Source organism: Equus quagga, chromosome 22 (assembly GCF_021613505.1).
Source record: "Equus quagga isolate Etosha38 chromosome 22, UCLA_HA_Equagga_1.0, whole genome shotgun sequence".
Lineage (NCBI taxonomy): Eukaryota > Metazoa > Chordata > Mammalia > Perissodactyla > Equidae > Equus > Equus quagga.
The window spans coordinates 12856968-12867548 of record NC_060288.1 but is presented as its reverse complement, the minus strand read 5'-3'; the positions used below and the strand labels follow the sequence as shown (position 1 = coordinate 12867548).

General features: G+C 41.5%; 1 protein-coding gene across 1 annotated transcript in view; it reads right to left on the bottom strand.

Moving 5' to 3' along the window:
* Positions 1-7438: 7438 nt before the first annotated feature.
* The window catches only part of MBOAT4 (membrane bound O-acyltransferase domain containing 4), a 12399-nt gene continuing 9256 nt past the window's right edge, over positions 7439-10581 (bottom strand). The window contains exon 3 of the mRNA XM_046648791.1: positions 7439-8448. Within this exon, the coding sequence (XP_046504747.1) occupies positions 7485-8448 (964 nt within the window). The 3' untranslated portion in view covers positions 7439-7484. The remainder of the gene's footprint in view (positions 8449-10581) is intronic.

Genomic DNA, 10581 nt, shown 5'->3' with positions numbered 1-10581 from the left:
TATTTTAGTTTCTGGGTGTTTTTGAAATGAAAGTGTACTACACACTTAAGTTCCTGAAGTGTACTATCCATTTTAATAATGTGATATAAAGCAAGTATGACATTAGTTATAATGTTAGACTCGCAGAACTTTCACTTCTAAAATAAAATTGAAACCATAGTAATAAATATTACAGTGAAGCCCTATGATTTTGAGCTATAGTTAAAGGATTATTAATCTGGAGAAGTAGGTTTTACCTAAACTTTTACAAAAACAGCCATAGAAGGTTTTGTTGACATAAAAAGACTACTAATGGTCTAAAGTCAAGGTTGTATTTGTTCTTAAATTTTCAGAACTTTTTTATGACTGCATCTTTTATTATGTACGTATTACCATTCATTATTAGAACATTTTGCTTTTTGCAAACATTTCAAACATAAAGGTAAACACATTCATCCGTGTGGTGCAATGTGAACAGAGAAACGTACTGTTCTCTTTTATCAAACATGAATCTTGTCACAAATTGTCTTAATTATTATCTCATTATATACTTTAAAGATTTCAGGGGGCCGGCCCAGTGGCATGTCGGTTAAGTTTGCACGTTCTGCTTCGGTGGCCCAGGGTTCACCGGTTCGGATCCTGGGTGCGGACATGGCACCGCTCATCAAGTCATGCTGTGGCAGGCGCCCCACATAGAAAAAGTAGAGAAAGATGGGCAGGGATGTTAGCTCAGGGCTAATCTTCCTCCAAAAATGAAAAATAAAAAATTCAGATCATGAGTTCTTCGTGTCTGTGTTAATATGATTTTTTGGACATTGTGAAAATAATCCAGATTTCTACAGTAAACGCTAGAATACTTACATTGAATGTGACTAGATTCTTAAGTTTCAGATAACTTTAAACCAGTTCATCAAATTTAACAAGCAGTCACACAACATTACTATTAAGTGATATGTATGTTTTAGATCTCAGGTTTGCTTTATGGTACATAAAATTGGTGAGAAATTCAAATTCATATTTCTTCCATATAAGCCTGTATTGTCGTTTCTCTCAGTGGAGATTGGGGAGTTCTTATTTTATTGCAGGCCTCCTAATTTTCTGGAATTCCCAGGGACGAGAACATATCTTATAAAATAAGTATACCAGATAACAAGCTTAACTCAAAAAGAGCTAACATTTGTTTTATTTTAACAAAAGTATTAAATGGATCATATATGTTTGTACTTTCTTAGAATATATTAAAACATTATTTTGATTTTTCCATGGTAATTTAGGCTTATCATAAATTATTCTTCCCCTATTTTAAATGGCCCCAGACCTGTATTTTTCTGGAATTGTGTTTTTGCTGGCTTTTCTTACAACTGTTTGTTCCTACCACTTCTTAACTTCTTTTGTTTCTAATTGTCTAATCTATAGTATATTAGTAAGAATGGAAAGTTGTGAGGGAAAAAATGAGGTAACCAAGCTGGCTGAATCGACTATTAGATAGTTCTGTACACAGTACGTCAGCGGCCTTCATTAGGATGTCTCCCACCTGTTAGACAAATGAAACACTTTGTGATGAGTAATCTTCCTGCTGAAAGGCTTTTTTAAAAAACTCTCGTTCTTAACTGTGTACCAGATAGTGGGAGGTTGTGAGGGGGAGCACCAGGCAGCAAGTTGTTACCGTGCAGGGCAGCCGCAGAAGCTGTAGAGTTTCGTTTTCTCCACTTTCATGTAGGAGTTATTCTGAGCTTAAGATACTCATCTTAATCTTAATCACACTTTTTCTGATTGCTAAGATCTTCTCTCTCTCTTCACCATTTGTTTTTAACTAAAACAGTCTGAAGATGAAGACAATTTTACAGTTTATTTTTACAAGAAACTTTGCACCATGTATTTTGCTTCCAGTCTCTTAAAGATTATTTGAATTCATCCCTGGATTTAGGACTATTTACTGTAGTCACAACAATTCAAATATTAATTGTTAAAACTTGTAAATTCCCGTTGGGAAGAATAAAACAGAGAAAATCAAACAGTGTTTCCACAAATGAGAAATTATGACCATAAAACGTTCCTTTTTCAATGATTGTTCTGTTTCTCGTTTGTATTTAGGGGCCGTACTAATAGGGGGAAATCAAGAATGTTTTATTTCAGGAGCCAGTAGAAGGGCTAATACTACGAAAGAGAAACTTTGTTGCAGTTTACAACCACAGAAAACATCAAATAGAATAAAATATTAAAGAATAAACATGAGTATTTCCATATGTGTTTGTAAGAGCATTACTACTTTAATTATCTTGATTTATAGTTTGGCATTTAGTATCAGAAATAATCTTTTTCTCTTGGCAGATCAATTTATTGTTTAATATTATGTAAATAGAACTATGACATAAAAGCCAATAAACTGGCATAGATCTGTGAACCTCCCCAAATTAAGACAGATGTTTTCCTGAAAGCTAGGTACACTTACACAGAACATTTGAGACTTGTTTCTAAAGTGTTCACAATTGAACAACTTCCTAGGATTAAACTAAGATGGATGGATTTTAGTTTATTTTTGTCATAATCTAAATCACCAACTCCCAAAACATAGGTTAGAGTCAGCTCTAAAACCTAGTTATGAGTATAGCAGTGAAGAAGAGGATATTAGGCTTGTAGAGGAGGAAGAAATATTCCTCTACTTGCTAGGTTCTCCTGGCTGGTCTAAGAATTAAATTGACATGAGACAGAATAACAGGAGAACATCAAATTTAATAACATGTTTACGTAGGGGAAACCCAGGAAAACTGAGTAACTCACCAAAATGGCTGAAGCCACCACCTTAAATACCATCTTCAGCTAAAGACAAAGGAGGATGTTGGGGGTAGTAGTTTTGGTCTTCAGAGGGGGGGAAGGCAATTCACATGGAGATGGAAAAGCAAATTTTTGGTAAATAAATGTTTGCCATACTTTTCAAAGACAATGGGACGTGGGGAGGATTTTGATCAAATGGGCCTTGCTAGGTTCCTCCTTGCCTACCATGCTTAGTTTATATTATACTATAGTTACCTATGATACTAGCTCCTTCCTAGAATAGGCCTTCTATCTTAAATTCTTTTAGGCAGTTAGTGGGGGAGGTCAATGTTTCTTTCTGAGTCTTCAAAATAAGCCAAAGAGACACATTTTCAGGTGACAAATTCCAATTCCCCCACATCTCCTAAGGATTAAAGAAAGATGGTTTTAAGCCATACTCCATACTAGAAATGACTTTAAAAATGGCCTAGTGATATTTTCACAGTCCAATTCTTAAAACAGTGTCTTCAAAAAATAAATTATTTAGAAGGAAAAAAACTTTCTAGATACTGAGGAGTGTCCAACTAATTAGGTAGAAATGGTCTGGTGTTCACACCTCTGTCCTTCACCTTGGCTATGTCACTGAGATGCTTATGCTGAAACTCTTATGTTTGGTTCCAGCTTTTCATCTAGAAAAGTTCTTTGTTCCCAGTTGCAGTTATATGCTACATGACAGCATTCTAGGTACTTTGGGGAATAGAAGAAACAATGGGAACATGTAGTCCCTCTCTGAATTAGCAATCTAGTAAGGTAAGACAGAGACACAAAAATGAATGGAAGCTGATTCCTATACATGCCAAAAGAGAAGTATGGGGGTTCATAGGAGGAGAAGATTTGGGGAGCAGAAGTGAGGTGGAGGGACATACCTTGTTCTGCTCCAGCTGGCGGTCCGCTAGCAGGCAGGGGTGAGTGTTTGTCGGGAGCAGGGCTCTGGTGTTGGTCCTTCAGCTTCCTGACCTTCAGGGAGCAGTTGGGGCAGCAAAAGTGGTAACAGGAGCTTCTTGCTTCTGACACCTTGATCTCTGGATCCCAGAGACAATGGAGATGTGAGAGATGCTGAGATGTAGGGTATATTTTAAAGGAATGACCAAGCAGATTTGCTGATGAACTGTGTGGGAGAAAGAAGAGTTGAGGATGACGACCAAGTTTTTGATTATCCATGTCAGGGGATGGGGGGGTGAAGAAGTAGTAAGGGAGAGTTGGGAAAAAAATAACCAAGGTCTGGACCACATATCCCAACTACTGGTTCTTCATATGTTTGTTACCATCATTTGCCTTGTTTAAAACCGTTACCAGGCAAAACAATACTATTGAGACTTGTGACACTTTATAACCTTGTTACTACTTTATAGATTCCTTGAGGGTTGACATTGTAGCACGCATCTTGGCATAGTGGTTACTCTGTGGCCTCTGGGCTCAGACTGCTGGACTTCTAGCTCTTAGACTAGATGTGTAACCTCAACTGAGTTATTTAACCTCTCTGTTTCATTTCCACATCTGTCAAATGAGGATAATAGTACCTACTTCACAAGGTAGTTGTAAGGTTTAAATGTGACACGCAGAGGGTTCACAGTGATAGTGTTAAGTGTTAGCTGTTATTACCATGTTTCCTACCAGTTCTCTGTACTGCTAAGCAGTTCTCTTCTCATACAAGTAGATAAATTCTTCAAAACAAGACAAAAAAACATTTTAACAATCAAGTCTCATAAAATATATTGCAGACGTGAGTCACTCTGTCAGCCTCAGTGTCTCTTGGAAATGCCATAGCCACCTTGCTCCTGGTCATTCATTGCAGCACTTCAAGTTAACCAAGAAGGCCTGCTGATTATCTCATAAACGCTGCCAGAGTGCCGTGACTCGCGCTTCCAGGGGACTAAGTATACATGATCCTCCCCACCCGCAGTCCTGCAGCAAACAAGCTTTTCAGTTATCATGGCTTATCCCATTTTTCAGGATTTCTTAATCACCGGAATCACACCTAATACTTTCAAACAACTGGATGAGACCTCCTGGTCTGTAAGGGCTCCTACCAAACCCTTCAGAGTAATTTGGCTGATAAAAGGTTGGGAGGCCAGGGGTCAGGAGGTGTATGCCCACTGGGGCTGATGCCATGGGTAACTTAGCTCTAGTACTTGGCCCACAGAATCGAGTTCACTTGTCCAGGGCTGCTGCCTACGGGACAGACGTTGCTGGCCCCTTCCTTGCATTTGTAGGGGATAAGCATGGTTTAACAAAATGCTATCCTGCTTGGGCCAACAAACAGGCCAGAACAAGGCAGAAAGCAGGGGCGGCCTGGGGGCCACTTCTCAAACAAGAGAAGGAAAACATCAAATCCAGTTCTGGAAACAAAGTCAGAGCCATGAGATTAATCATGAGAGAGGTTAACAAGCAGGTGCCACCAGTCACGTGTCAAAGTGAATTTGGGAGGCAAGGGGCAGGGTCTTGGGAGTGACAGAATCAGTAACTGAAGGAAAAGGAAACTAAAGTTGCCAGTTGCTCACCTTGCAGCTGGGACAAGAGTCAGAAACTGAAAGTTAAGTCCTAACGAAGGAAATGAGGACTAGAAGAAGACACGGTCTCCCTGTGCTCTGCCCTCTGTGGACCCCAGGATCTCCTCTGGGCAGACAGATGGCTCCCTGGTCTACATCTCGGGCTCTGACTTTTTTTCTTAGATTAACTCCCTCAAATCACGTTGTTCTTTATAATGTCCAGCTGAAAGAAACCCTTCCTATAGGATGCAAATAGAAAGGGAAGGAAGTAGACATCTGGTTTAACCAATGAGAGGAGCAGGAATGGCCCCTGGCCATCAATAGGGAGATCGATCTAAAGACTGAATTGCACTTTAAAAGACTTTATTAACCAACTTCTTTTTTAAATTGAATATCCTATCCTAAGAGTTTCCCTAATCATTAAAAGCACTCACTTAAAAATTATTGAAGTTCAACATATATACAGAAACTTGTGCATGTCTTAAGTGTACAGTTTGAGGGACTTTCATAAACTGAACACATGCATCCACATAGCCAGCTCCCCAGAAACACCTCTCTAAAAAGCATTCATCTTTAATAGCTCTGTAATAGTCCATCATCATTTGTTTAATCGCTTAATTTGCTTAATAATTCGCCTAATTGAACACTTTTTTCTATAATAATGCAGTGATTATTTAAATTTTCTCCCAACTTAGAACACCTCCACCACCCCACTTGCCTCTCTGGGCTGGATTCTAAGGAGCATTATTTCAGAGACATGTTTGTAATGATTTTAGAGTCATTTAATACCCCCTTGGCTGTGTAGTGTTTCCCCCTTGACTGTCCCCAATCCTGGGAAACCGCATTTGTCCACGCTGTCTCTTCTGGGCTATTGAGAGCGCTGAGTGGAAGTACAGAACCGTGCTGGTTAAGGCCATTGCAAATTCATGTCGTCTGCTCATCGAGGCCCTTGCTGCTGGCTATGTTACATTCTGTGTGCTACGATTGGGCTGTTTGTCTTAATGAGCGATATTGACCTATAACTTTCAAAGTGATCTGTAACTTCTAACTTAATAGTATCTTTGTCAGGGTTCAAAGATTAAAAGCTTATTTGCAATTTTATATTTTGAGAAGGATGCAAATGATGGGTTTTGGAAGCTTAGTTACTTGTACAACGCTTCCTACGGTGGGATGGTTGTAACCCCAGGGTAAGCAGATAATTTTAAGCAGGACACAAATAAACATTTTTCATATAAACAAGTATATGTTTCTTTTAGTGACTACCAGAATAAAACATAATTAGTACGCCAAAGCAAATTTTCACCAATGCCATTGCTTAGAAAGAGGGTAAGTTTTTAAAAGTAAGTTGAGTTAAAGTTGATTTAAAGAAAAATAGTAATTACATAATAGTCCAGATGGCCCGCAGATGTGGTAGCACTGTGACAGTGCTACTTAATTGACACTGCTTCCCTATAACTTGGAGGTCCCGACATCTTTCTCTTGGTGTATTTTAAATCCTAACAGACAAAGAAACAAAGGGAGTTATTTAGGATATGCCAAGAAAAAGGAAGCAGACCCTTAAAGTTGTACGAAAGCAGTGTTTACTTCTTGTTATTGGTGTTTTCATGTGACATAGTTCATGAGTCAGTTTTTTTATTCAACAGTTATATAAGTGGTTATCAAGTCTTAGCCGGATTTTCAGTTTTTAACATATCTCGGAGATAATATGAGACTTTCCATTTTTAGAGCAAATTTTTCAAATTGTGGATAGGGATGGGTCTCTAGTTCATGTAACAAACCAACATGATAATATGATTTAGGTTTTGTTTTGTTGTCGTTTTTGTCTTGCTAAACTCCCATCCAGGATCAAGGGGACCAAAGGGACACTCAATTTTTGGATGTCCATGTATAAACCATTTGCCATTTGGTTCACAGTATGCTATGTTTTTATGTATTGCTGTACTTAAAGTTTGCTTCCACACCTAAATGTAAACCCCAAGGGCAGAAACCAGGTCTTTGTCTTTTTTGGATTCTCAGTACCAGAATAAAGGCTTGTTAAAGTAGATATACAAACTTCTATGGCAAGTCATCAGGTATATACATCCTGGACTTTGAAAACGCTTTTATTATGGAAAAGTTGAAACATACGCATCATCATTGCACTGTCTGGCACTTTCTAAACTCTGTTTCATGGATATGTAAGTTGAAGGCCAGGGAAAGATGTCAGTTAAATGTGTGCTTTCTCTTTGCTAATAGCAAAAGCAAAATACAGTACACCATGGGAAAGACACTGTTGTAAGAATTACACAGCAGCCAGAGAGAGGAGAGGCTCCTGACCTCCACGGCCAGCATTATATAGGCAATGATGAGCTGGGTGTGGGCCCAGGTCAGAGTTCTATAGAGCAGCTTCATCGGCCAGGATCTGATAAACAATTTGGCAAAGGTGTGAATCAGGTAGTCAGCTTCCACCATCACAGCCCAGCAGAGGAAACCAAACACCTGTCCTGGATGGAGTCCATGCCACCAGGCAGAGAATGCAAATGTCTGCAACAACGGCCAGACCCTGCTGTGCTGAAATACGAGGCGTCTGAGCCACCGAGCTGTGCTTTGGTTCCACTTTCTCGCAAACAGGGATATCCTGTGGGTTGTTTCCAGTGTCCAAATGTCTGCATCAGGGATGTATCCATCCTCACCAGGGCTCTGCCCAAACTCAGATCCAAAGCCCGCTGCACGCAGGAGGGAGTCATCCAGGATCCAGTGGGAGTAGTAGGTGAGTTTGAAGAGCCCGGCTGTGGACCACATGACATAGATGCACTGGAGTTGCCGGCAGTCGGTCAGTCCTGCTCCTGCTCTCACCACTGCCCTCATGACGACCTTTAGGCACTCTAGTCCCAGAATCTGCAGACCCCTCCAGGTCAGAGCCCTGAAAGGGTGCCTGGGACACAAGTTGCTGGGCCCTTGAACACGGGCCTGAAATCTCTGGAAGGAACACAGAGGGCCTCCTAGGAGAGTAGGAAAAAACAGCAAGTAGCTGAAATAGGGCAGTGCCTTACACAGATGCTCAGACAAAGAGCTTCTGCTCCTGGTGCCTCCTGATGCTGCTGCCAGTTTCCCTTCACAAATGTCCAGAGAGAGGGATGTGACCCTCTGGGTCAAGAGCATGAGGGAAGAAAGAGCGAGGCAGAACCTGAAAGAGATTTTTTTTTTATGGTAAAAACATTCCATATTTATTTTATCCCATTCCAGTCCCTCACACATGACCCCACAACAAATGGGTGGCTCTGAACAACTAAGACCAATCTCATGGCCTGTAGCACCGTACAAAGACTCTTGGATTAATTCAGAACCAGAAGCCACTCTGGGCAGGATCAAAAGGCAAATGGGGAAATTAATCATTAGTCAGAGAGGCAAATGAAAGAATGAGGAGGAGTATTGTGGGGAAATACTGATGACAACATTTCTAAGAATGGCTTATAAAGATTAGGATCAAGGACCTTGGAGAAATTGGCCACAGAAGAAACAAAAACTTAGTCATGAAGAGATTATGGGAAGTTGGAGAATGTAAGTATGAACCAGTCCCGGACGAAGATTCTGCAGGCTTTGGGATTTGGCTGAGGAATGTTCAGTCAAACTACAGGTTCAAGGTGTGAGCTGAGTCATTAGGATTTTGGGGTGTGTTCTTAACCAATTGCCCAAGCTATTCCTGCTTCACCATCACAGAGGAGAGAAGATACTGCTGGCAAGATTATTGCGGAGAAAATCAATGAAAATTACAGGGACGCACTCTACAATCAGGAATGCTGTCCTGCGGAGAGAAAACAGCACTGTCCCCAACCGCTGCCGTTCTATCAGTGTGTCTGAGGATTTAAGGACGACTGACTTCCTCACTTGACTTAAATCCTAACAGTAAGCAAAGCAGCCTCCGAATGCCACCAACCCCTGTTCACTTACCTTCTGTTATGGGCCGAATGTGTCGTCCCCCGACCCCATTCATATATCGAAGTCCTAACCTACAGTACCTCAGAAGGTGACTGTATTTGGAGACAGAGTCCAAGGTAATTAAGTTAAAATGAGGTCTTTAGGCTGGGCCCTCATCAAATATGGCTGGTGTCCTTAGAAGGAGAGGAGATTAAGACTCAGACACATACACAGAGGGAAGACCATTTGAAAGCACGGGGAGAAGATGGTCATCTACAAGCCCAGGGGAGAGGCCTCAGAAGAAACAGAACCCACCAACACCTCCATCTTGGACTTCCAGCCTCCAGAGGAAGTGAATTTCTGTTGTTTAAGCCACCAGGTCCACGGTACTTTGTTATGGGACAGCCAGAGCAAACTAATACATCTTCCTGTTTCAGCTCTGGCTCAGCCTTCCTCCCATCGGGCCAGATCCTGTTCAACCTACTCCTCCAGCCCCTATCAGGTCCCGGCTTCCCACTGAAACCCTAATTCACCCAGTCAGTTCTCCCTACCCACCTGCCATCTTGCCTTCTCTTCAGACAAGCAAGCCCTGAAGCCTTTAGGGAAACAGTTAGAATAAAGAACAGGATTTCGGGTGTGGTAGGGATGGCAGAGTGAGTGAACCAATGGCAGGCTAGAATCACGTGACCCACCTCGACAGGCCACAGCCCCAGTTCTCTGAGGGGCCATGGACCCATACCAACTGATGACAGAGGGAGCCAGGAACAAGAGGCCTCAAGGCCACAGAGATACCTGTTTCCCCCTAATCTTGGTGATCTCACTGACTATGAAAACACTTCTCTAGACTCTAACTAGCACCTGATTTTTTTTTTCTCCTAGTTTGGGTGACTACCCTTCTTCCGAGGGAACAGCTGAGTCTCAGTGAAAGTAAAACTCTTGCACAGCAGGTGCCATGGGAAGGCGGCAAAGGTTTACAGTAGATGTATACTTTCCCTGTCCCGCTGAAGGCAAGGGAAGGCTGCTGGCTCTGTGTCTGAACCACCCACACTGAGGTGAGCAAACTGCACTGAGTCACCTCCAGGCAGGCCTCAGCTGCGGTCCTGGGACTCCTGGTTCACCCCCCTTCTCAGGGACAACGCTAATTACAGCTAAGAGCCAGACACTATGCTACCGTACAGGCAACAAATAGTGGTTATTAGTAGTCATATAATTACATTTATAGTCATTATTTCTAACCTAAGAGTCTTGCCAGATAAGTATTGTTATATACACACACACACACACTTTTTTTCAGAAAAAGAAACTGAGGCTGAGAGAGGTTAAGTGACTTGCTCAAGGGCACACTGCTCACAGGTGGGAGAATTCTGATTCGAACTCAACAGCCAGGTTCCCTCCATGATCA